General features: G+C 48.0%; 1 protein-coding gene across 7 annotated transcripts in view; it reads left to right on the forward strand.

Annotated features, from left to right (window-relative positions):
• The window catches only part of nlgn2a (neuroligin 2a), a 169,912-nt gene extending 144,927 nt beyond the window's left edge, over positions 1-24,985 (forward strand). For 5 of the 7 annotated variants that reach the window (XM_029117608.2, XM_029117610.2, XM_034290622.1 and 2 more), the window contains 5 exons: positions 12,462-12,662; positions 17,233-17,498; positions 17,813-17,966; positions 18,417-18,783; positions 18,886-24,985. In XM_029117608.2, coding sequence (XP_028973441.1) covers positions 12,462-12,662; positions 17,233-17,498; positions 17,813-17,966; positions 18,417-18,783; positions 18,886-19,720 — 1,823 coding nt within the window. In that variant the 3' untranslated portion in view covers positions 19,721-24,985. The remainder of the gene's footprint in view (positions 1-12,461; positions 12,663-17,232; positions 17,499-17,812; positions 17,967-18,416; positions 18,784-18,885) is intronic. The other 2 variants (XM_029117609.2, XM_029117611.2) reach the window with 1 other exon arrangement.
• The last annotated feature ends 1,940 nt before the right edge of the window (positions 24,986-26,925 follow it).

The raw sequence follows: 26,925 nt of genomic DNA on the forward strand, positions 1-26,925 counted from the left end.
ACCTGAAGAGAGCTGGGACCACAGTCTCAAAGAAAACCATTAGTAACACACTACGCCGTCATGGATAAAAATCCTGCAGCGCACGCAAGGTCCACCTGCTCAAGCCAGCGCATGTCCATGCCCGTCTGAAGTTTGCCAATGACTATCTGGATGATCCAGAGGAGGAATGGGAGAATGTCATGTGGTCTGATGAGACACAAATTTAGCTTGTTGGTCTAAACTCCACTCGCCGTGTTTGGAGGAAGAAGGATGAGTACAACCCCAAGAACACCATCCCAACCGTGAAGCGTGGAGGTGGAAACATCATTCTTTGGGGATGCTTTTCTGCAAAGGGGACAGGACGACTGCACCGTATTGAGGGGAGGATGGATGGGGCCATGTATCGCGAGATATTGACCAACAACCTCCTTCCCTCAGTAAGAGCATTGAATATGGGTCATGGCTGGGTCTTCCAGCATGACAACCACCCGAAACACACAGCCAGGGCAACTAAGGAGTGGCTCCGTAAGAAGCATCTCAAGGTCCTGGAGTGGCCTAGCCAGTCTCCAGACCTGAACCCAATAGAAAATCTTTGGAGGGAGCTGAAAGTCTGTATTGCCCAGCGACAGCCCCGAAACCTGAAGGATCTGGAGAAGGTCTGTATGGAGGTGTGGGACAAAATCCCTGCCGCAGTGTGTGGAAACCTGGTCAAGAACTACAGGAAACATATGATCTCTGTAATTACAAACAAAGGTCATGCAATAAAATGCTAATAAATTACTTAAAAATCATACAATGTGCTTTCTGGATTTTTGTTTTAGATTCCGTCACTCAGAGTTGAAGTGTACCTATGATAAAAATGACAGACCTCTACATGCTTTGTAAGTGGGAAAACCTGCAAAATCGGCAGTGGATCAAATACTTGTTCTCCCCACTGTATTTCCACCAAAATGTCTTTCATCTCTTCTTCCTCTTTGGGCAGTTTGGATTGGAGGAGGAAGGGTTCGAGGTGGGCTCGATTAGAGAACTTCAGAGTGGTGTGGACAGGGAGGGGGGTTGTGGGTAATGAGTGTGTGAAGTGCAGCCAAGAAAGAACCCGGCCACTGTTAAGGGTTAATTCACTCCCTAGACCCTCTCCCTTCAAAGATGAGGAAAGAAGATTATAATATGAAAAGAGCTGAGAGATGGAGGGGAGGGAGGAAGACAGAGGGAGAGAGAACGAGAGAAGAAAGACAGAGGAAGAGAGAAGGTGGAAGTGAGAGAGGGACGGAGGAGAACAAAGAGAGAGAGCAGAATGGAAAAAGAGAGTCAGAGAGAGATACAGAGAAGAACGTGGGACCGAGATAATGAAGGAGACCATCAGGTGATTAGGAGGAATAGTGATCATAGAATGAAGAGACAGATGTCAACAGAGAGCTATTGTCAGTCAGACAGATGACAGACTGACAGGTGAAAGACAGACACATGACAGACAGACAGATAACAGACAGACAGACAGATAAAAGACAGACACATGACAGACAGATAACAGACAGGCAGACAGACACATGACAGACAGAGAGATGACAGAGACAGACACATGACAGACAGACAGATAACAGACAGACACATTACAGACAGATAACAGACAGGCAGACAGACACATGACAGACAGAGAGATGACAGACAGACAAATGACAGACAGATAACAGACAGTCTGACAGATGACATGACTGACAGACACATGACAGACAGACAGACACATGACAGACAGACAGTCAGACACATGACAGACAGACAGTCAGAAACATGACAGACAGACAGTCAGACAGATGACAGACAGACAGATAACAGACAGACAGATGTCAGACAGACAGGTGACAGACAACCAGACAGACGGATAACAGGCGTGCTCAGCAACACAGTCGTCTGTAGCTTTGGCTGGTTGCCAGGTAACAGTGGAGTAGCAGCCCTGGCCCGAGTAGCAGGCAATGGTCAGCCGCCCGCCCCCTCCCCCTTCCCCCGAGCTGCAAGGGACTCTGGGTAGGAGCCCAAGCACTGCAGATCATATCAGAATTCATCCTGGCTCCACCACACACACACACACACACACACACAGGTCGTGTCCTCAGGGTACAGGGGTGAGAGTGGAGAAACAGAGGAACATTTCTCAAATTCTATTTGGATTTCCATTTCCTACCGTCAAGAGTAGCGGACCCTCTTCCTGAGATCCACACAAAACTCACTTGAGCGTGATCCTCCCTCCATTACAAGGACATTCATCACAAGACTCCTTTCATTCATTCTTTATGAATTTATCTGCGGACATCTATTCAGCTCTGAGCTGCCAGTGGTGTACACCGTGCAGTGGTTGAATGTATACCACATTAAAGTGACAACACAGGCCTTAGCCAAACTTCCATGCGGAGACATCTTCCAATTAAGATGACGGGACACTGCAACGCCAAACTCTGCCGGTCTCAGCGCGCCAATCTGCCCGAATAATAAATCGTCACGCTGTCAGTCAATCACACAGTAACGTAATTGGGAATGCTCTGGAGTTTACCAAACATGAGCTGGCATTCCAGGACCTCAAGGCCTATTCTGTCAACAATGTGATCTGTGCCGTGGAGTAGCACTCTTCAAATCTGGACGTAGTAGTCAGTTCCACTCCATTTTGTGGAAAACCAACTGGCTGTAGAACGTAGATCACAATGTTGTTTTGAAAGGACTGTTGTTCAGTCTTGGCACTGTGGCCGTCTGCTGATGCTTTGGACTGTGTGCGGGGAGGTGACTGTGTGCTGGGAGGTGACTGTGTGCGGGGAGGTGACTGTGTTTGGGGAGGTGACTGTGTGCGGGGAGGTGACTATGTGCGGGGAGGTGACTGTGTGCGGTGAGGTGACTGTGTGCGGGGAGGTGACTGTGTGCGGGGAGGTGACTGTGTGCGGGGAGGTGACTGTGTGCGGGTTCTGGAATCACACTTAGGGGAGGGGCTTGTAACCACCCACCTTGAACACCGGTGAGCCTGGTTATACAAACAGCGCTCCAGCCAATCAGCTTTAGCTCAGATACCCCTGTGCCACTTCCAGGCCCCATCGGGTCTGTCAGCCTTTTTCACGGGGTCATTTAGGGGGGTCTGTGTGTGTATTGGCCACCGCTCAGCTCGCTTAGCAAAACGTAGTGATGAGGCTGCAGCACGAGCATGGGCACGCGTGCGCACACACACACAGCATTTTCCAAGACATCACCATATGCACATTACACAGTCGACAAGCATGTCATAGCATCGGATCATTAGACCTCCAATTAAAGGTCCACAGAGCTGATCCAACAAGATCCCTGACTTGGAGAAACGCAGTTCTATTTGATTGACACGGTGACATGCCACTGTGAGGAATGACATTTATTGTTTTCAGTCTCGAACCAAAACAGCCTGTTCCTCATCTGTCCGTCTGTCAATCCGGCTGTTGTGTCAGAAGTATGTGTGCGCGAGCGTGTGTGTGTGTGTGTGTGAGGCAAGGGAAAAAGCTGGTTTTCTTGATGCTTCTGTTTTTGTCCACACTGCTGGGTGGGTGTGTGTGTGTGTACTCATACTGGTGTAATATGCCCTGAAGCCCACTTGGCTGTGTGTGCGTTTGGAAATGTGTGAGTGTGTGTGTGTGTGTGTGTGGTAATGCATGTGCTTGTGTGGAATAAATCAATGTGTGGTGGCCCGCCGGTATGTTGGGCTGCCCACTCTGTTATTACACTGCTGCTGCTTACTAGTCAACACACACCCACACAAACACACACACATACACTCACATAGTGTTAATGTAACCACACTGGCGCTACCTGATGCTTATTACTCAGCACATACAGAGATACAGACACACACCAACACAGAGACACATACAGCGTTTTTACACTGCCTTGTTCTTAACTTTGGTCCATCTTCGCCTGTGTTCAAGTTTAACTACCCTGGACTAAGGTTTAACCCTGGACTAAGGTTTAACCCTGGACTTAGGTTTAACCCTTGACTAAGGTTTAACCCTTGACTAAGGTTTAACCCTGGACTAAGGTTTAACCCTGGACTAAGGTTTAACCCTGGACTATGGATTCCCACCTGAATCCACAAGCCCCGGGGTAAAGGACAACGAAACAGCAAATATTGTATCCATATCTGACAAGCTGCGACTGTTGCCTTCTCTCTGGGATGTGAATAATGTACACCAGTGACACGCAATCAGCTTTACGCTCCCGTGACTCAATTAACGCTCAGATTAAGCCAGTGTCCTGACATGACGAAGGTTTGCTGAGTGAACGGACGGAAGCAGAGCAACCATGTAGCCACGCGTCACAGGCGTCGGTAAATTAAGCGAAGGGCCGTTTCACACTGGCTACCTTGTCACCGTGTTTCTGGGGGTGGACCTGAAAAGTCGGTGCTAACCCTGCTACGGCGCGGGACAAGCTAGCGGGTCTCTCAGATAACTCTAAGACTAGACTGGCCTGGCCCTGCCAGATAGGGAGCATACTGACATTGTCAGAGCATGAGAAGGTAATAGTGAACATGACTAGTAGGAAACAAAGAATGGGGAAAAAAGTGTTAAGATTCCTCTCCCTTATAGAGAATAATGTTATGTAAGGTCAGTTTTCCATATCCTCCCCCTAATAGCTAGGTGTTCTATTCAGACCAGTCTAGGTAATCCTAGATCAGATCTTCATCCATTTTATAGAGATACCCGAGCGGTTGGTAACGTTCTTGCCTCGCGTAGTGGAAGATGCAAGTAGTCAAGGATATATAAAGGGCTGACCCAGATTGACAGTAGAGAAACTGAGTAGAGTCGTCAACACATGCAAACACACACACGACACACACAGAAAGAGTTGAGTTGCCAGAGCTGAGATTTAGACAGGATGATGAGGTATTTATTTACCTTGTTCATTTATTCATGTAACTGATGAATTGTTAATCAGGGTCTTGAGCAAGTCTTTCATTTATCTCCCTCTCTCATTCTCTGTCCCTCCCTCTCTGTAAGACCTGTCTCTGTTTTTTGTCTTTTACTCTTGAAAAGAGCACTCTGTTTTTCTCTCTATTAGAGAGAGTAAGCGATGACATTTCCCGGATCACAACAGGAGTGGGGGGGAGGTGAAAGAAGAGAGTTCCACACACGGGGAGGCTGAGGAGAATGAGACACAGGGGGAGAGATGAAATGTGGACCCTTTTTTTTACTGCAGCCATTAGCGGCCAACGCCAGACCGCGGTTCATGTCTCAGAGTAGTGTGCTGTACAGCCACGGTGCCTCACCCTGGAGACACACACACCCGTTCCCCCCCCCCCACAGAGGGTGTAGGTCTGCCTGTACTTCAGCAGCAGAAGGGTTGGAGAGAGGGGGGGGTCAGATGAATAGTAGTTTAAACAAATCTCAGTTCGCCCTGAACCAAAGTGGAAGTGAGTCGGACGGGCAACACGCCCACTTACACTGGACCGTACGCTGTCATGACAACAGACGTCTATGTCGAAGACTTGTACGTCATACATGGACCGTATGCTGTCATGACAACTGATGTGTATGCTGAAGACTCGTATGTCATGCATAGTCCTTATGCTGTCATGGCAACAGATGCGTATGTTGAAGATTATTATATCATACATGGTCCGTACGCTGTCATGACAACAGGTGTGTGCTGTACAGTATGTTGAAGACTCATATGTCATGCATAGACCATACGCTGTCATGAGAACAGACGTGTATGTTGAAGACTTGTATGTCATACATAGACCGTATGCTGTCATGACAGGAGATGTGTATGTTGATAACTCATATGTCATAGATGGACCCTACACTGTCATGGCAACAGACGTGTATGTTGAAGACTTGTATGTCATACATAGACCGTATGCTGTCATGACAGGAGATGTGTATGTTGATAACTCATATGTCATAGATGGACCCTACACTGTCATGGCAACAGACGTGTATGTTGAAGACTCGTATGTCATACATAGACACACGTAGACAAGCCCGCACCCTGTATTTGAGGCGTCTCTCAGCGGGGGCTGCTGGGGACCAGCCACCCAAACTGTAGATGTGAGTGTGTAGGGAAAGAGATAAGCTAACAATCCGTTTTGTCATTAGCTTCACCCCACCACCAGCCCAGCTCGATCCTCATTGTTATCGATGCCGATGGACCTTATCTGGTGGAAACTATTCAGATATTCCCTGGCTCTGCACAACGGCCACTGTCATCACTGCAATAAAACGTGTTTTATCGTACATTAGCATATTTTAATTACACTGACAGAAGAGGGGAAAAGAAATATACTTTTATTTTTTTGTTTTCTCGGGCCTGTGTTAGATATTGATTCTATGAGTGTCTCTGTGCTGGAGATGGTTTGATGTCTCGGCGTGTGATGTGTATGTGATATGGCGAGTGTCGTGACTTCAGTGTGTGTCATGTTGTCTCTTCAGTCTTGAGTGTTGAAGGGCTGGTTGAGTGGAAGAACTCCCAAACAGAGGCAGACACACTAGCAACATCATATTTACATCATAGCAGTGGTTTTATAACGAGAGCGAGAGAGAGACCGACCGGCATTTGCTGATGGGTCCAATAGTATAGCTTGTGAGTAGAATTCTTTATAGTTTGCCTTTTATGAAGTTGTTGTGCTGCTTTGTATAAAATATATAAATTAGTGCAACATACACCCTCCCACACATACACTCACTTTACGTTTTTCTATCATTGAGGGGATCCCAAACAATATTCCCATTAAAATCCTATTTTCCCTAACCCAATTGTACCAGTTATGCTAAACCTAATCTAAGCCAAATTAGCTTTTTTTTCACATTGGGTCCCGCTAAATGTCCCCACGAGGTAAATATGTCATTGTTTCCGGTCCATTTCTCTGTACAAACTGCACAGTACACACCCCCATACAGGCTTTCTGGTGACCTTCCTCAGTCTTTCATATTCTACGTTGGAGCTTTCTGGAAATATTCCTCATTGTCATATTTAATGTTGGAGGCTTTTCGAGGTGTTGTTTTTTTTTTGTTGCTGAAAACCGTCCTTCGGTGGCACATGAAGGCTCATCCAGGGCTCATTCTCTCTTATTTATTTGTAGTTTTTAAAATCCTTGCTCAAGCAGCACACAGCTATTCCTACGCGGGGGATGGACAGCAGATTGCATCTTAATTGGTCTCCCTTTTTCATCTTGTACTTTTTTTTATAGCTCCTCTTTCGTTTCATTTAATTCATGTATTCTCCTTATTCAAGTCTGGCTTTGATGCCCGGCGACATCCAGCTGAGGATCGCACCGATGTAACATCCCATTCGTGTTCCGTGCCCGTACTTGCCCCGAAGCAGTCCTATTTCACCCCCATTACAAACATATACACACCCCTTCTTCAACATGTTGGAGGTCCACACAGGTCCCTAGATAGGAGGAGGTGGAGGGGGGTCTGCGCGAGGGGACAGACTGAGGGGTGCAGAGAGCACGGAGAGAGAGAGAGAGAGAGAGAGGGAGGGGGAGAGAGAGAGAGAGAGAGGGGGGGAGGGAGGGGGAGAGAGAGAGGGAGGGGGAGAGAGAGAGAGGGAGAGGGAGGGGGAGAGAGAAGGGGAGAGGGAGGGGGAGAGAGAGGGGGAGAGAGAAGGGGAGGGAGGGGGAGAGAGAGAGAGAGAGAGGGGGAGAGAGAGAGAGAGGGGGGGGGGGAGGGAGGGGGAGAGAGAGAGAGGGAGGGGGAGAGAGAGAGAGGGAGACGGAGGGGGAGAGAGAGAGGGAGGGGGAGAGAGAGAGAGAGAGAGGGGGAGAGAGAGAGAGGGAGGGGGGGAGAGAGAGAGGGAGGGGATAGTAAAGGAGAGAGAAGGAAATAAGAGGAAGAGTAGCAGCCATTTTGGTTGAACACAGACCAGAGCCTGCGAGGACTATCTCCTCCAGCCTGGGAATGTGTCCAGACACACACACACACACCTTTCACAATTACATCCTCACCATGGTCCACAGGCTGTGCGTGTCTCCTCGCTGAACCCCATGTCCCAGCTGGAATCACCCTGGTGAAAACCGAGAGCAATCAATCCTTTCTGCAAACACACACACACACACACACACACATAAAGAATTCATGCTTATGGTAGCATACGTAGATTTGTACACAATAGGGAACATAAAGGCACTCACACACAATGTGCCAGCAGGAGGAGCGCTGCAGACAGAAAGCTGCAGGGAAATGTAAGACACGGAGAAGCTCAGCTGGGACCGGGCCTGGTTTCAGGCTCACTAAAACATACTGTACACACACACGCACACACAGCCGTATGTTGATAAACGTCATTTTGGAAGGGAGCCACCACAGGCACGTGCCTATCCAAAGATCACCACATGGATACATAATGAGAACCATGTTATCTAATATATACCACATATACACTGCCTTACCACACTGCCTTACACACACACACAAACTCGCACACACATTATGCACACACACTGGTCCACATCTACTATGGGAAAGCAAGCAAGACCCGCCCAATGAAGATGCCAGACTTCACATCACAACTGTAGCTGTTTGAGACCGGTGTGTGTTGGGCGAGCCCCGAGGACCCAGACGGATACCGGGTCAGTCTCTGCAGATCGGAGGTCGGATGGTCAAAGGTGGGACGAGTTTCGAGGGTCAGGCAGGGTTCATTTGAAAGGATGGAGAAGGGGAACAGGGCGAGAAAGAAGGGAAGTGTGGTGATGTGAAACAAAGAGAAAGGAAAGACGGACGGAATTAGGGAGAGATCGTAAGAGGCAGCATTCATAAGAGGTGTTAAGGTAACTAGGACTATGAAATGGGTATTTGGTGCAGAGAGTGAGAGAGAGTGAGAGAGAGTGAAAAGGGTAAAGAGAGCCAGGAGCCTGTCTTTGGCACCTACCATCCTTCGTCTCGGTTCGTCGTGTTCAAATTCAAATTATCATCTGTATCCAAAGGCTTCTCATAGTCTTATTTCAGTGTCCATCAGTAGTAAAGGTCTATACAGTAAGGGAAGTGAAAGAAAACATTCATATCTGAGGCGAGGTCTACGACTATTAAACAGCACGACCGCTAAACCGAGGGTCTCGTCAAATCCACATATCTTTTAAAGGGTATCTTCATTTAGCTTAAATGTACGTTCAGGGTGAAAAATCCCTGATCAGGTGTAATCAAAACGTTTGTATCTAGAGATGAAAGCTTCAGATGGTGACGATATTTTGGGAGGGGGGGTGTGACCTGTGAATTTGTCTATGCTAACATTCAGGATAACTGAGTAGAAAATGATTTGGACACAGAAAAGGATCACTGTTCTCACATGGAGGGTTTTAATAACATAAGTGTTACCCTCACTGTACAACGGACATAGTGATAACTGTTTGTGCCAGAGAGAAACCAAAGCACTGATTGCGGTATACCCTTTTCTGAAGTGATTTCTTTTTAGACGTTTCTCATAAAATGGGGATGGAAGAAATTCCTTGTGAGGGTTGGCCACCCCTGAAATATAGATGTATATCTTTTTTAACATTATTTTACCAGGTGAGTGTGCAAAGAACAGTGATAACCTTTAGTTCACTGGCCTAACACACTTCAGTTCCCAAACCTAAAGATAATGAGTCTTCAAGTGGTCAAGGCTGAAAAGATGCAGATCCTTGCCATTCTCGTCATAGACAAATAAAATGTTTTAATGAGCTGTGAGCCATTTTTGCAGAGCATAGCTTAATACTAAAATGTCAAAACATGATATTTGAGGCCTGGCTCATGTAATATGTATGCTTATTTGAGTCATTCAACACGGTCCATGAATAGCTAAATAAATAGCCTCATGTCATTCATTTTCAAACACTCAAGCAGGAAATTCATATTGATTTCAAGATGGCAAGTGGAATACTAAAATTAGAATGAGGAATACCAGCAGTGTTATTACAAAGAAAAGTACAAGTGATATCTTTTTTCCCAGCCGGCATTCAGCCTATCACCAAACGACGAGGACTGACATCAACTGTGCATTAAATGGTATGTGCTGTCCAAAAGACAGCATTCTGCAATAGCAATGGAAGATACAGCAACCCTTTTATTTTTACAAAACTGCAAGAGTTACCATAGCAGTCCTTTTTACACTTTAATGAACTGAGCAGAGGCCCTACACTGTTGAAAACTTAATGCCCTGACTTCGCTACTGACTCTACAGTGGTCGATTTGAAAAACGAAAAGGACTACTTTTTTTAACCCGTTTTTTTCCCTCATCAATTTCATCATAGACAATTATGCCTGTGACCCTGTCTCATTGCAACGACTCCCGATGTGTTAAGGAGAGGCCGTAAAAGTCTTCTTTTTGGACATCCGTGCCAAGACGTTCAGCTTTTGCCGAGTGGGTCAATGTATGTTCCAAGACATGGTCACCTGACAGCTTCAGTTAGCTTGCAGGTGCCAGTGCCGCCTAAGGGAGTCGCTAGTGAGCGAATGAGACCAGGAAATCCCTTTTGACGATGCCTCTCCGGTGCGATGCGGGACAAAATGCATTGTGCATGATGGCAGTCACAGTGGCGGTAGCAATATGGGAGTGCCCCAAATCGGTACCCACTTTCTCACACGGCCACTCGCCCTGCTGGGTGTCGCTCCAGAGGTGACAGCGACATATTGGTCAAATTGGAATAATCAACACCCTCTGGTGGTGTGGCGGAATTCATCCGGTGACACAGCCGAAAACGGATGTTTTAAGCGTAAGAGCTCTCAAGAAAAAGACATTGTAGAAGTCTCCTTCTCGTCCTCCCGGTCTTTCCCAGGCTCCGTGTCATTGGCCCTGGTATGTGCCATGTGTACGTATGATGTACGGACCGTGGGGAGAGGGATGGAGACAGGATGATAGGTTGGCTGTTGCCGTGACAGCGGCGTGAGCCGGAGAGTAATTGCAGCGACGTATTTAGGCTGTGCCCTGGCGTTGGCGGTACTGGCTGAGTGGTTACCTGACAGCTGAGTCCGCCGGCCCGGTCTGCCTTCCTAGTTTGCGTTTAAATGAAGGACGGGACAACCGGCTTTGACACATCGATGCCAGTAGAAGGAGCGGAGAACGGTCCGCGTAATATGCTTTTAGTTGATAAAGAGAAGCGTGAGAGACAGAGAGGGGCAAACCGAGATGAAGTGCTGTATGTGTGCCATCGATGTGCGTGTGAATGTTGCATCCGGCGTTCAGGGGGAGTGTCCAGGGCCAGTCGGAGACAGACCTTTCTCATACAGCAGGTCGGGTAGGCTTCCCTTCTCCACGGCTTGACACACCGAAGACCCACTGACAGAACGAGCCAGAGGGTCCGGGGTGACTGCACCGTGGTTACACATCCCACACGCCTAATGAATGGAGGGAACCGCGAGGCGCATGGAAAAGTGTGTTTAGCAGGACTGCGGGTTCTAAGACGGGGCGTGTTTGTTCGGACTGTGGGTTCTAAGACGGGGCGTGTTTGGTCGGACTGTGGGTTCCGTAATACATTGCATGTTGTGTGTTTAATGGGACTATGGTTTCTAAGAGGTGTGTTTTGTTGACACAGAATATACAAAGTATACCTAATTTGTGTCTGTGTGAGTCTATAGAAGCCATAAAGACTTGCATGTGTTTGTGTGTGTTAGAGAGAAGAAAACAACCCTAGAGTGTGTGTGTGTGTGTGTGTGTGTGTGTGTGTGTGTGTGTGTGTGTGTGTAAGAGAGAGTTCTCTGTAGTGTCAGGTCTTTGATCAGTCTTCCCCAACTCGGGAGCCAACCCCTGGTGTCTTGGAGGGAGATGAAACACACACACACACACACAGATGAAACACTGTGCCTCTATCCTCCTACTCTCTCTCTGTCTCTCTTTCTCTCTCTCTCTCTCTCTCTTTCTCTCTCTCTCTCTCTCTCTCTGTCTTATACGGGGCCGACTCACAGTCACAGAACACCCACTATCTACTTCTCCTCTCCCCCCTCTCCACTCCCCCCTGACAAGCACTCCTCACCCCGGCCATTTTAAAGGCCATCAGCATGGATCTGGGGCTTTCATCTAGCATTGCACGGGTTTATTTATTAACCGCGCTCGGTTCCATTGTATTCCCCCCTGTATCGGAATGTCAGAGGACAGACAACTGTAAAACATCAGGGTGAACACTGAAGGAGCCTTGACAATGGTAAGGATATGTAAACATGAGAGAGAGGGGAGCTTGGCGCTTTAATGATTGAGTCGAGATGCACGGTTTAACGGTGTGGGGACAGTAATGATGTGCCAAGCCCATGCCTTCCCCCTCATTGTTCCTGCCCCCCCCCCACCCACTCTCCTGCCTAGTCTAGTGGGCCAAATCACTACCATTCACAAGCTGATTTACTGACTAGACACCAGAGCATTGTATCAAAGGGGCTGACATTATTTTCAGAATACACACTATTAATACCGTCTGGCTCTTTTGTTTTCCGCTCCCTCCGTGTCTTACTACCAACCGTTCTCTTTCTCCACCTCCGATAACCTTCTCCTCTCCTCTTCCCTCTCCCCCCGTACAGGTTTCCTGAGCACGGGGGACCAGTCGGCCAAGGGGAACTACGGCTTGCTGGATCAGATCCAGGCCTTGAGGTGGCTCAATGAGAACGTGGGCCATTTCGGGGGCGACCCCGAGCGCATCACCATCTTCGGCTCCGGGGCGGGGGCTTCCTGTGTCAACCTCCTCATCCTCTCGCACCACTCCGAGGGTAAGGGGCATTCTGGTGGGTCACATTCATACTTTATTTTGGTTTTCTTCGCTTGTCTCTCTACTTTCCCAGACCTGGTAGTATAAAGGGATTGTGACTGTCTCCCCATACCTGTTCACCAGTACGCGGGAATATTAGAGCAAAATGTGGCATAACACTGAAACATAGAGTAATGCTGGAAAGTAGCATAACACTGAAACATAGAGTAATGCTGGAAAGTAGCATAACACTGAAACATAGAGTAATGCTGGAAAGTAGCATAACACTGAAACATAGAGTAATGCTGGAAAGTAGCATAACACTGAAACATAGAGTAATGCTGGAAAGTAGCATAACACTGAAACATAGAGTAATGCTGGAAAGTAGCATAACACTGAAACATAGAGTAATGCTGGAAAAGTAGCATAACACTGAAACATAGAGTAATGCTGGAAAGTAGCATAACACTGAAACATAGAGTTACACTGAAATGGTGCGTTGCACTGATACATAGCATAGCACTGAAAGAGTAAACAATAGATTGATTAGAATAGAACTCTCCCCTTGAATAGATTGACGGATGATTAATCTGTGGCCATTCTAAAGAACAGGTCATCCTTGTGGGTAGATTACTGTATACAATCTCTCTGACAAGTCAATCGAGTTTTATTTCAGATTATTTAGGTGAATCTTAGTAGCAGTGAAGTTGTGAGTAATAGAGTTGAAGGGATTGACTCGGACACTTATTCACCCTACACCTGTGCCAAAGGTAGTGGACTATGCAGGGAATTTTTTATTAGATTAGACTGAACTTTGTTGTCATTGAACATTACAACGAAATGCAATTAGCATCTAACCAGAACTGCAAATAGAAGAGGGCAGACATTTTCAAGTATTTCCAAGTCTTAAGTGTAATGTATGTTAAAAGTAGGATATATAGATGTGCAGTGAAGGCAAATGCAGGTACAAATGGTAATTTGAAATGTGTAAGAAGCCTAAATCAAGCTGCATGTGCAACTGAAATGCAGGGATAGCAGCAATTAGGTTCCCGATGGTAGATGTGTATATGTAGCAACTGAAAAACGTTCGTATCTGACTTTTGAAACAGGCTCACATTTTACATATCGGTCCAGTGACCTGTAGTGAAGGCACCAAACACACAAATAAACACACACACACTCCTGCACACACACACACACTTCGCCCGCTTGTGTTCACCTTTCTGCTGTAGAAACACAGAGTGGTCAGATGAAAGGAGGAGAGATTAGAGGAAGAGGGTTTACTGTGTGTTGTTCCGTCATTACGGCCTGTCTGAAGATCAAGCAGTCCGCCGCACTGTACTTACTCACATTTCTGTGTTTCTGTGTGTGTGTGCTCCTGCATGCATGAATTATAACCTGTTGTGTTTGTGTGAGTCTTGCAGTATGCGCGCATGTATCAGGGCTGAGCGATTCACCCACATTTGGGTTCTTTTTCAGCAGAAAAACGTGTAATGATTCGCATTCCATTTAGTTCATTGTTCTACGTTGGGTTCAGCATGTCCACAGGTGGGGGGGGGGGTCATGCAGGAACTATAAGGAGTTGTGTTTTCAGGTGAATACAGGCAAATATTCCATGTAGTTCAGTGCAGAAAAAACCTGGTAATTAAGAACAGTCCACTATGACCACAATGCATTGCGCGGGCAGGCCTGCAGAGAGGAGAACGACCGGTGAAGAGAGCAGCGGTTCCCTCCTGATGTATCGCTTCCCGACAATGCATGATCCAAGTGATTGATTGTTGGCATTCAGCAGTCACAATAGCAGGTCTTATTTAGACCCACTGGCAGAGTGCTTTTGACAGACGACATAAGCGACAGGTCTGTGGTCCGCTGAGGGCGACTCATTGGGGGAACCCAGACTTAGAAGACTGACTGATGACTTTAATCAAATAGTAATGTCAACTAGGTACGCTGCAATGTCTTATTCCACCAGTGTGAATAAAGGACGGTTATGAAGGGATATGAACTGGATATGAAGGGATATGAACTGGATATAAACTTTTGGGCAGTCACTACCGTTATGGGGCTGGTGTTAATAGTTTTATTTGGGGTTGTTACAGCATTCGTCTCATTGTGGTTCTCCGGTAAACGGGCAGGTGATGGCTTTGTGTCGTTATCCCATAATGCTTTTTAGTGTCCGTTCTTTTTATTTTTCGATTATAGAAAAATTCAAGAATTGACCCGACAAAGCACTAATCGCTCAGCCCTGGGCATGATTATTTAACAAGCTGCAATAGAATGTGCATGTCCTGTCTGTCCCGCCATTGACCTCTGTGACCTCTCCTCCAACCCTGACCTCCATGACCTCTCCTCCACCCCCTGACCTCCACGACCGCCATCGACTCCCCTCCCCTGCCACTCACCCGTACCCAACAACCCGACCGCTCTCCGCTGTCAAACCCACGTTGTTCACCGCTGCCATCTCCATCATCCACTTTTTAACACCAGCCCTCCAGACTACGTCTCCATCTGTCAATCGGAGGCCTTAGGGCACCAGGTAAGAAACACCCCCTGATCCCCCCCAGGGACTGCCAAGCATGTCACCTCACCTCTCAACAAGGCAACCGTGTCGTGATCCACATGTTTTCACAGAGGACAAGGAAGGGGGGTTATAAAGAGTGAAGGTTGGGTGAAGGAAGGGGAGATGACGGGTAAAGGAAGGGGAGATGACGGGTAAAGGAAGGGGAGATGATGGGGTAAAGGAAGGGGAGATGACGGGTAAAGGAAGGGGAGATGACGGGTAGAGGAAGGGGAGATGACGGGTAAAGGAAGGGGAGATGACGGGTAAAGGAAGGGGAGATGATGGGTAAAGGAAGGGGAGATGACGGGTAAAGGAAGGGGAGATGACGGGTAAAGGAAGGGGAGATGACGGGTAAAGGAAGGGGAGATGACGGGTAAAGGAAGGGGAGATGACGGGTAAAGGAAGGGGAGATGACGGGTAAAGGAAGGGGAGATGACGGGTAAAGGAAGGGGAGATGACGGGTAAAGGAAGGGGAGATGACGGGTAAAGGAAGTGGAGATGACGGGTAAAGGAAGGGGAGATGACGGGTAGAGGAAGGGGAGATGACGGGTAAAGGAAGGGGAGATGACGGGTAAAGGAAGGGGAGATGACGGGTAAAGGAAGGGGAGATGACGGGTAAAGGAAGGGGAGATGACGGGTAAAGGAAGGGGAGATGACGGGTAAAGGAAGGGGAGATGACGGGTAAAGGAAGGGGAGATGACGGGTAAAGGAAGGGGAGATGACGGGGTAAAGGAAGGGGAGATGATTGGTAAAGGAAGGGGAGATGACGGGTAAAGGAAGGGGAGATGACGGGTAAAGGAAGGGGAGATGACGGGTAAAGGAAGGGGAGATGACGGGTAAAGGAAGGGGAGATGACGGGTAAAGGAAGGGGAGATGACGGGTAAAGGAAGGGGAGATGACGGGGTAAAGATATGGAGTGATTGTGGTGATATAGGATTGAATATAAATCCCCCTCAGGTACATGTCTTTTCACTCTCCGACTTTCTCCCCATCTGTCTTTTTCTTACTTAATCACTACTTCCTGTCTTCCTCCCCCCTTTAACGCCCCCCCCCCCCCCTCTGAAATTCCTCTCGTGCCTCCCTCTCCTCTGCGTGAGATGTAATGCTGAGGTAGCGGGCAGTGTTAGCTCCTGACTGAGCCGCTCTACTCTGGGATAGAGGCTGGAAAAACCCAGGTCTTCGTCACTGTTTGATAGAAACGAAACAGTGCGGAGGAAGAGAGCAGACGAAGGAGGAAGAACGGGGAGGTGATGAAAGCTGCCTCCCGTACCGAGGCACCGCAGTGGCTGATTTTCACCGCAGGACAGGCAGAGAGAGGAATGAGAAGAGGGAAAGAAATCCGTAGAAGAGTGGAATAAAAAGCGTCTCTTTAGTAAGAAGCCAACTGTGCAGCCACCCGTGTTGATTTCCCAGTCAGGGTGATGTTTCATGTCACTGCAACTCTTTAAGATTGTTGGAGTTTTAAGCACATTACTTTCTGTCTGATTTGTTTGTTACAGTGACTAAGATGTAAGTATGAGTGGGGGAAATCTTCTCTCAAATCCGCTGGGAGTCGTTGCTATGTGACAGGGCGGTGGATGCAATTTGATTTGACGAAATTGAGGAAGGGGGTAAAAAGGAGGCAATACAGAAAAAAAAAAAGAAAAAAAAAAGGAACTAAAAATCCGGTGAGGAAAAACGAAACAAACTTTCATAAACCTACATAAGACTTCTGAATCCCTTTCCGGAGTCAGACTTTTTGAGATGGTTTGAAGAACAATATTACGTTCTCTTTCCCAAAAGGGAGGAAGACAATGTGACTGTAGACTGTCACTGAAGACTGTTAAGATGCAACCCAGGCTGTTACTGTGGTAACCTGACATGAGTAACACTGAGCCCTGTTCATATTTTTGACAAGGGGGGGGGGGGCGTCCACCACACCTTCTGTCGATGCGTGGTAGGACGTTGGTTCCAGAGCCTGTTATTTGTTCTGTGTGCCTGCGTTTAGACCCCATCCCGTCCCAGAGTCCCATGTCTGACCTCTCCCGACGTTTTGGATGTCCTCCAGGGTTGTTCCAGAGGGCCATCGCCCAGAGTGGCTCAGCCATCTCCAGTTGGTCGGTCAACTACCAACCCCTGAAGTACACCAAGATCCTGGCCCGGAAGGTGGGCTGCAGCCACTCGGAGACAGCCGAGCTGGTGGACTGCCTGAGGAAGAAGAACTTCAGGGAGCTGGTGGACCAGGACATCCAGCCGGCCAGGTATCACATCGCCTTCGGACCCGTGGTGGACGGAGATGTGGTGCCGGACGACCCAGAGATCCTCATGCAGCAGGTGGGTTGGGGAGGTCGGGATCCGGTGGAGGTCCGCGGGTGGGTGTGCACGGGGGAGGCGGTGTCTGTAGGCAGGAGCGTGCGTGCGTGGATTTACGTTGCTCATGGTTATGACTCGAGACGGGTATTCGATGGCTCTTGATGAAATCCCACGCCTTGATTTAACCATGGGTAGAATCAGCGTGTTCAGTAGATCATTGTGAGGTATGATTAGGCATTGCAATAATGTTTATGTGCTGTGGAAAACTGCTCTATATTTTCCGGATTCTGTGGCTTCTACGCATCTAATGTGTCCTTCCCTGTTTCTGCCACCAGGGGGAGTTCCTGAACTATGACATCCTGATAGGGGTGAACCAGGGGGAGGGCCTCAAGTTTGTGGATGACAGTGAAGACAACGACGGGATCTCAGCGGCAGCGTTTGACTACACCATCTCTAACTTTGTGGACAATCTCTATGGATACCCAGAAGGTAAGGGCCTTCACATAACATCAATAATGGGCAGGATTTTCTAAAGTACTGTTTAAAACTATTATAAAGACAATAGAGAAGACTGACCTTGCTTAGAGCCAGGTTGCGTTGGAGACAGTTTCTATATTTTCTTGTACTTTTTTTGTACTTTCTTGTAATTTTGCTCCATTAAAGACAATTATATTTAATTAGCTATGCCCTTTAGTCTCAGTAAGTGGAAGTGCTTTGGGCACGCAGGTAGCCCATTAGCAGACATGAAGAAAGGCCTGGAAGGTTTATTGTTGTGAACACTCATGCAGTTTATTCTCAGGATTTGAAATTCTGGAACCGTTTCTCTTTAAATAAATATTTTGGAAAAAGGGATACCACTCCAGTATTTTTCTCAATCTCCCTCTCTTCAACTCTCACCATGTCCAATGCCCCCCCCCCCTCCCCCCCCCCCCTCTGTAGGTAAGGACATCCTGAGGGAGACCATCAAGTTCATGTACACAGACTGGGCAGATCGCGACAACGGAGACATGAGGCGTAAAACCCTCCTGGCCCTGTTCACGGACCACCAGTGGGTGGCGCCGGCGGTGGCCACGGCCAAGCTGCACGCCGAGTTCCAGTCTCCGGTCTACTTCTACACGTTCTACCACCACTGTCAGACGGAGACCCGGCCGGAGTGGGCGGACGCGGCCCACGGGGACGAGATCCCCTACGTGTTCGGGGTCCCCATGATCGGCGCCACCGACCTGTTCCCCTGTAACTTCTCCAAGAACGACGTGATGCTAAGTGCCGTGGTCATGACGTACTGGACCAACTTCGCCAAGACCGGGTAGGTGCACGCGGACCGCGTTGGGTTTGTGGACTTCAGGAGACTGACTGTATTGCGATAGGGTGTCTGACTGAAACGACACCACTCCTCTTTCTCCTCTAGGGACCCCAACCTGCCGGTGCCTCAGGACACCAAGTTCATCCACACCAAACCCAACCGCTTCGAGGAGGTCATCTGGACCAAGTTCAACTCCAAGGACAAGCAGTACCTCCACATCGGCCTGAAGCCCCGCGTCAGGGACAACTACCGGGCCAACAAGGTGGCCTTCTGGCTGGAGCTGGTCCCACACCTCCACACCCTCCACGATGAACTCCTCAACCCCACCACCACCAAGCTGCCCCCGGGCGGCACCCGCCCCCCCGGGGGGACTCGGAAGCCCAAGCTCCGCACCACGGGCCACCCCTACCCGACCTTCCCGGACCCGGTGGAGCCTTACGGGTCTGAGAGGCCCCGGATCGAGCTCTTCCCCGGGGACACGCGGGACTATTCCACGGAGCTGTCGGTGACGGTGGCGGTCGGAGCGTCGCTGCTCTTTCTCAATATCCTGGCGTTCGCGGCGCTCTACTACAAGCGGGACAAGCGGCAGGAGCTGCGGCGCCACAGGCTGTCGCCGCAGCGCCACGGCGGAGCGGCCAACGACCTGGCACACAGCCAGGAGGAGGAGATCATGTCCCTGCAGATGAAGCACTCGGAGCACGACCCCCACCACGACATGGAGCCCCTCCGGCCCCACGACGTTCTGCGGCCTGCCTGCCCGCCCGACTACACCCTGGCGCTGCGGAGGGCGCCGGACGACGTCCCCCTCATGACCCCCAACACCATCACCATGATCCCCAGCACCATCGCCGGCATGCAGCCCCTCCACCCCTTCAACACCTTCCCCAGCACCGGCCACAACAACACCCTGCCCCACCCCCACTCCACCACACGCGTATAGTAGGGTTAGAGCTCCCCCTGGGGGACCAGAGGACCAACACGCTTTGGTTTACCTCTGTTGGATCCTCACAGATATCTCGCCCTCTATCACTCTCTCTTGCTCTCTGTTTCTTCAGCCGTCAGCCTGATGCTGTGTACTTCCTACAGTGCCACCTGCTGGGTGAAGTGGAAGTGCAGCTGAACTGCAGGGGCAGCTGGTCTTTGTGGGGGTTCATTTTCGACATGTAGAAATATGTTTGAGGGGGTCTTGTATTCTCCGACTCCGACAGCCCCCAAAAACCTGCCCACATGACGATCCTCTGCCTCTTAGCTGTACATTTCATGTTGTTTTTTCACCCACCTCTTTGGGTTTCTTTTCATCAGGGTGTGGGGCAAGGGGGTGGTTCCTTTCTGATGAGTTGGAAACATCTCCCTCATCTCATATGCTTGTACTTTTTATGGCGTCTTCTCTTTTTAACATCACTCCATTTCCCTCCTCTGTAGTTTCCCCTCAACTCACCCTTGCAATGCTCCGTAACCTCTACGGATTGTCGAGTCTTTTTTATACAGTGCATACAGTAAGCATATATCATGAAAATATTGATATTCTGATATTGTCTTTCTACCAGCATTATTGGTGCCAAGTACTGTGTTGTTTTCCCATGGGAGGGGAACTGAGAGGACCTGGGGCGAGGAGCTGTCTCAAGATCCAGCACTCTTACGTGCTCATGAAAAGTGCCAAAATGGCCTACCTTGTGCTTTTCTTTCTTTCCATCTTTTTTCAACGTTTGTCTGTTTGATTGTTGCTCTCGGTTCTTGTTTTTTGTGGAAAGATTTTTAAATATATAGATATATATATAGTTATATAAATGTGTACAAAGAAGAAACTATATAAATGGTTTGATCATTGGGGATCTATGCATGAATTATTTTTAAAAAACGACGATGGGGGGAAAATGTGCACACGTCTCCCGTCAAACCATTTCTGTCTCTGTTTCATATTTCATGGCTTCTTGTTTTGTTTTCGGGACGAATGAGAAACTGCAACATCTTTTACAGAAACAAAAAAACTGACAGGAAACAAACAGGAAAATACACAATGATTAAATGACACATTGCTTATCATCTCCCATTCGCCGCGTTATTTCCTGCTTTCACCATACAGACATGCTACCCCAGTAAATCATATACACCTTTATTTAACGCAGTTCGCACAAAGCCGATGCCATTCGAAGCACTCAACCGAAAGAACCCCTAAACAGAACAGAAACATCAATTAGTCACATTTGGACCCGACTCTCCCTCCGTCGAACTCATCCTTGTCCTGCTCCGCTATCCCCTGGCCAGAGGCCCCTGAGGGCCACTCATACGTAACGTGGGTTCTCAGTGCCACCGTCGCAGCTCTGCCTCCTAAGAACCGAGCCGTCCACAGAGCCTAGGGGCTGTTGTCTCTCTGTGTGAGTCATTATGGCAGACATAGAAGCTTTGGACTGCCTCTGAAATGACAGTCTATTCCCTGTATAGTTAAAAATAGTGTCCTACAAAGAGAATGGATTGCCATTTAGGACACAGAGCTATAGTTGTTGGTGTCCATTATTCCCCGGGCCAAAAGAAGGGCATTATTTAGGGAACAGCCTGCAGGTGTTGAAGTAGCAGGTGGAGCTGTTGTTCACCACCAGGGCCTGTGTGTCTGTTTCCTCAGCCTCTCTCATATCTGTCTGTTGTTCACCACCAGGGCCTGTGTGACTGTTTCCTCAGCCTCTCTCGTATCTGTCTGTTGTTCACCACCAGGGCCTTTGTGACTGTTTCCTCAGCCTCTCTCGTATCTGTCTGTTGTTCACCACCAGGGCCTGTGTGTCTGTTTCCTCAGCCTCTCTCATATCTGTCTGTTGTTCACCACCAGGGCCTGTGTGTCTGTTTCCTCAGCCTCTCTCGTATCTGTCTGTTGTTCACCACCAGGGCCTGTGTGTCTGTTTCCTCAGCCTCTCTCATATCTGTCTGTTGTTCACCACCAGGGCCTGTGTGACTGTTTCCTCAGCCTCTCTCGTATCTGTCTGTTGTTCACCACCAGGGCCTGTGTGACTGTTTCCTCAGCCTCTCTCATATCTGTCTGTTGTTCACCACCAGGGCCTGTGTGACTGTTTCCTCAGCCTCTCTCATATCTGTCTGTTGTTCACCACCAGGGCCTGTGTGACTGTTTCCTCAGCCTCTCTCATATCTGTCTGTTGTTCACCACCAGGGCCTGTGTGACTGTTTCCTCAGCCTCTCTCATATCTGTCTGTTGTTCACCACCAGGGCCTGTGTGACTGTTTCCTCAGCCTCTCTCATATCTGTCTGTTGTTCACCACCAGGGCCTGTGTGACTGTTTCCTCAGCCTCTCTCGTATCTGTCTGTTGTTCACCACCAGGGCCTGTGTGACTGTTTCCTCAGCCTCTCTCGTATCTGTCTGTTGTTCACCACCAGGGCCTGTGTGACTGTTTCCTCAGCCTCTCTCATATCTGTCTGTTGTTCACCACCAGGGCCTGTGTGACTGTTTCCACAGCATCTCTCATATCTGTCTGTTGTTCACCACCAGGGCCTGTGTGACTGTTTCCTCAGCCTCTCTCATATCTGTCTTAGTGCTGGCAGTTCTCACTCACCCTCTTTTTTGTCACACACTCTCTTGTTCTCTCCCAATGTCTTCGCCTCTATTTCCAGCGCATGCATATTCTGTTTGATGAGCATCTGTGTGTGTGTCTGGTGTGTGTGTGTGTGATCATGTCAGCCCAGCTTCACAGGGGCATGGGTAATTAGACTGCAGAGGGGAACACGTGGGGAGAGGGAGCGTGAGGAAGAGTCAGACATTTCATCTCAGAGACTCGTCCCCACGGTGCCAAACCCCACGCGGAAATAACTTTCCTCCGACTGATTTCGCGCGCCCTCGTCCATTCTTCACATCATGTTCTCCCCGCCACGCGCTCCTTTCTTTCACCCCTTTTATTCTTCAGTACAAGTCTTCTGTACACACACGATTTAACTATGAACTGTAGCTACACGAATGTGAACCGTTGAGAGTAGACCTTCACCGATGTATTGTTACTGTAACCTGCATCTCCTGAGCTCCTCCCCCGGCCACTCCCCCAGCCCCTGTTGCCGCCTCCTTTGCTCCACCCCTGTAGACTGACCTGCAAGCACACTGACCAATGACAGGGTTCCTATCATCCAGGCCAGGTCAGGTTCTAGGATAATAGAACCAGAAGGGTTGCGGAGTAAGAGGGAAAGTGATCCGCAGTTGTTATCTCTTCTTTTTTCTTTTTGACAAGGGAGGGGCACGTAAACATCGAGGGATAGTACAGAACATTCCCCGTCCGTAATGCTCCAAGATGTCCAGCAGAGGGAGCCGACGGGTTAATATGACTGGTCCCCAAGAAGCCAACTGTCTACACGCGGAGCCACGGTGCACAGTACCCCCCCCCCCCCATGGGAAAGCCATTGTGTTTCGCTTTTGATGTTCCTTTGGTTACTACTTTATGGCCGCGCAAAGGAATGTGGAGGTGGGGAGGCCGGGGGGTGGGGAGGCCGGGGGCGTATGGTGCAGACAAAACAGTCACACAGACTTGACCGGGGCCGTGGCTTCGGGGGGAGTCGGGGGATCTACCGCATGTAATAGTGGAAAACAGGAAGGACGGGCGACTCAAAGTCATCTTCACCGCCTTAAACCAATGGGAAAGGGTGTGAGATGTGACTGGTCTACCGGGACAGCGGACAGGCTCAGGCACCAACATCATACTCCAGCGATGGTAATGATCGGAGACATTAGTCTTGTCAAGAGGATTTGTGCCAATAGATCCTAGTCAACTATTTTATACATAGTCCTGTGAATAAGAGGGGGTGGGGGGGTTGCATAGGACACTTCTAGAAGAACAGCGACAGATGCAATTTTCTTTTCTCGGTTCTTTTCCTTGTCTCTTTTATAAGCTTACACACTAGACCGTGCAATGGTGACCAAAAAAATCACCATAACAACCGACTTCTCTGAACATTCTGAATGTGGGGTAATAGAGTGTTGTGCTACACAGGGACACAAAGAAGAGCAAAACTGTACATTTCTAAGTGTAAGAACGAACAGACAAATCTTTGTAAATATTTACGTTTCTTTTCTTTTTTTTCTTTTCATTTTCTTTTTTTTTTTTGGAGTGAATGAATGAAATGACTTCCTTTGTGACTACAACCGAGACAACAGGTGCATGTTGATACGGGCCACCAGCTGGCATTGTACCGTACGCCATTTCAATGTGTCACTGACGGCCTTAGGAAAGACGCTCTCTTGTTCCGCCGGGCCTGTGTTTCTTCGACGCGTGATGTGGCATAGTTGTGCGGAGCCGAGTCGACACCAGACCTTCAGAACAGCCGTGAACAGTTGTCCGTGTAGCATCTTGACTAGGGAAGCGAGCACCGTAGCAAGGATAAGGACCCGACGTCGGTCTTTGCTGTCGGTCGTAGGGTCTCCCACATTGCAGTGGGACAAGCATAAGGTCAGGCCTCCATCGGCTGCGTACCACGGCGGCCGATCTGCATGCTGATGCAGGATACCTCAAAGGTGTAATCTGGACCTCCCAGTTTCCCCCGGTTTAAACTACGAAAGTAATAAGCTTCTGTTCGAAAAAAGATTTTTGTTGTTGTTGTTGCAGGAGACAGATTAAGCCTTTAAAAACCTCCTTGTGGCCTCTGGTGTCTGGATCCACCCTCTGCTGACTCCAGTACTGTAGCGTAGCACCAGAATCACAGGGAGACTGGGAAACGAGGGCTTTCTGTAACCGAACACGCCTACAGTCTAGCCTGATCTCACATGCCACTAGGCCGCCTTGCCTACCACTAAGGTCCTTGTCAAGACTAGCGGTTGACAAGACGGCACAAACAGGTCTGGGAGCAGGCTACGGTATCCTCATCGGAAATCCCATACTGCGGGTGGGCCACATGCCACCCTGAATACACTGTGTTATGTACAATGTGCGTGTATATGTCTTGTTCATTTAGGTTACAGTGCTATCTCCACTAACTACAGTGACCTTATCAGAAGCCGTTGGTACACCTGCGATTTCCTTCCTGGTGGGAATTGTGTGGTGGGAATGCTCTGCGTTGACTTCTGCACCCCTAGTGGTCGGACAGCCGAACTGCATATCAAGACACGCACAGATGTGGACCTGTGTTTCTTAACGGACGCCCCCTCTCCCTGCATGTTTTAGATCTCTCCATGCCCTAACATACCTGATTAGGCTCATGAAGGACTTGATAATGAGCTGATCATTTGAATCAGGTGTGACAGAGCAGGGAGAGATCTAAAACATGCAGTGGGGGGGGGGGGGGGGGGGGGGGCACCCAGGAGCAGGCTTGAAAGGCACAGATGTAGACCATGATGTGTGAGTGTATTATAGAGAAGGATAGAGCAGCCATCCCTATATACATTTCTCATTATGAAGTCTACAGGACCGTAGATATTGCCGTTGTAGGCACCAGCCATTAGACTGTGGTCAACTGGGTGAAACTTCGAACTTCAAGGCCCTTAATGTACCGTTTTGACATGACACTACCCTCCGGAAAGGATCAGGGGATTAGAATGAAATTGCCACCCAGTTGAGCACATTTAAATAGAGGATGCCTTCAGTGATGATGTCCATGCTGAAAAAGCATTTTGGCCACTAAGGCCTCTATCCTTCTCTTTGTTGGAGCTAGGAAACTGGGGCATGTCTGAGCTGGTTAAACGCAACTACAAACAGTCAACGTGTTAAAAATGTCTGCTTCCTGGTTCAGACTGATGGTAACGCAGCTAAGATGTGAGGGTATGTATTAGGATAGCTATGTTTGTGTATATTCATAGATGTGCACTCTGTTTTGTTGCAGTTTTAGTTAACACTTACGTAGACTCAGAGGGAGCACATATCTATAATAATGTTCATTTAAAATGATTTTGAAACAATTGACCTGACCAGAAAATCCATATTGGATTTTAATGTATTATTCCTTGCACTCAGACCAAGAAAGTAATTTTTGGTACAAACCCAATGTGTTCATTTTCACCACATCAGCTGTTAAAGTATTATGAAACAGGTGTTGTTTTATAGATTTGTCAGAGTGACGCTTTGTTAAAAACACCTGTGCCGAACTGAAAGAGGCAGAATGTTTTATGGATACGATTTTGCTGCCTTTCCTGTGACAAGGCGTCACGGTTAATTTTCAAAACAGAGAATGGTACACCTACGCTACGGTCCACCTTAGAGTCCAGTTAAACTGAAGCACATGACCTAACCCTGGGAAACCTTCTGAGCTGGGTGTCAATTAGGCCCAGATAGCAACATTTGCACCTGTTGTCTTGTTTCACTTTCTTTGTTGAATTCAGAAACCCAAGACTTGAGATGAAGAAAACATGTTAATAATGATTTTAAAAATATATATATATATATATAAAAAAAAATAAAGTTAAGTAAAACTATATAAATAAGGTGATGATATTTCTGTTTACTTTAGAAGTTATGACACACTGTATGCTGTGATTCTGATCTGGGGAACATTAAAGACATTCATAGCCAGACTGTGGACTACGCCTCTTCATTAACCTAATGCGCTTGTTCAACTCCATAATGGATGATATGCATTGGAATAAGTTATTTGTGAAGGACATCTTTCATTTAAGAATTTGAATTTGTGTACTACTTTAAGGTACGAACAAACAATAATAAATATTAAGTATTTGAAAGTACAGCTCATGGAGAAGTGAATAGATAAGCCAGCTTGAGTATGTTCATTGGAAGAAATTGAAAGTATAGGTATGTTACAATCTAAGAGTGGCATTTTGAAAAGTTTACTTTTTAACACTTGACTGAATCACATCAGTATCGCAGGGTAATAGTGTGTAGTTTGGGCTAGGGCAACAACATCTGATTGGAAATTAAATGTTTACCACATAAGGAAGTAAACAAGTCACAAATAATTATATTTCATTTGTGTATGTACTGTATGAACATTTGGATTCTGGCAATGTACAGTACAAGGCATGAATAAAATGCAAAAAGCTTTGGTTTGGTTACAAAAATGTCACCAAACCTAGATTTTGCTGAATAAGTAAACTTTGCAAATAACACCCAGAATATTGTTTTGCTTTTCAGGAAATACAGAGGCTCTCACTTTTTTCTTTAATTCCAGGCAGGGACCATAGTAAAAGAGGTAATGTGTTGCTAGTTAACAATGCAA

The sequence above is a fragment of the Esox lucius genome, chromosome 24 (assembly GCF_011004845.1).
Source record: "Esox lucius isolate fEsoLuc1 chromosome 24, fEsoLuc1.pri, whole genome shotgun sequence".
In the NCBI taxonomy this organism is placed as follows: domain Eukaryota; kingdom Metazoa; phylum Chordata; class Actinopteri; order Esociformes; family Esocidae; genus Esox; species Esox lucius.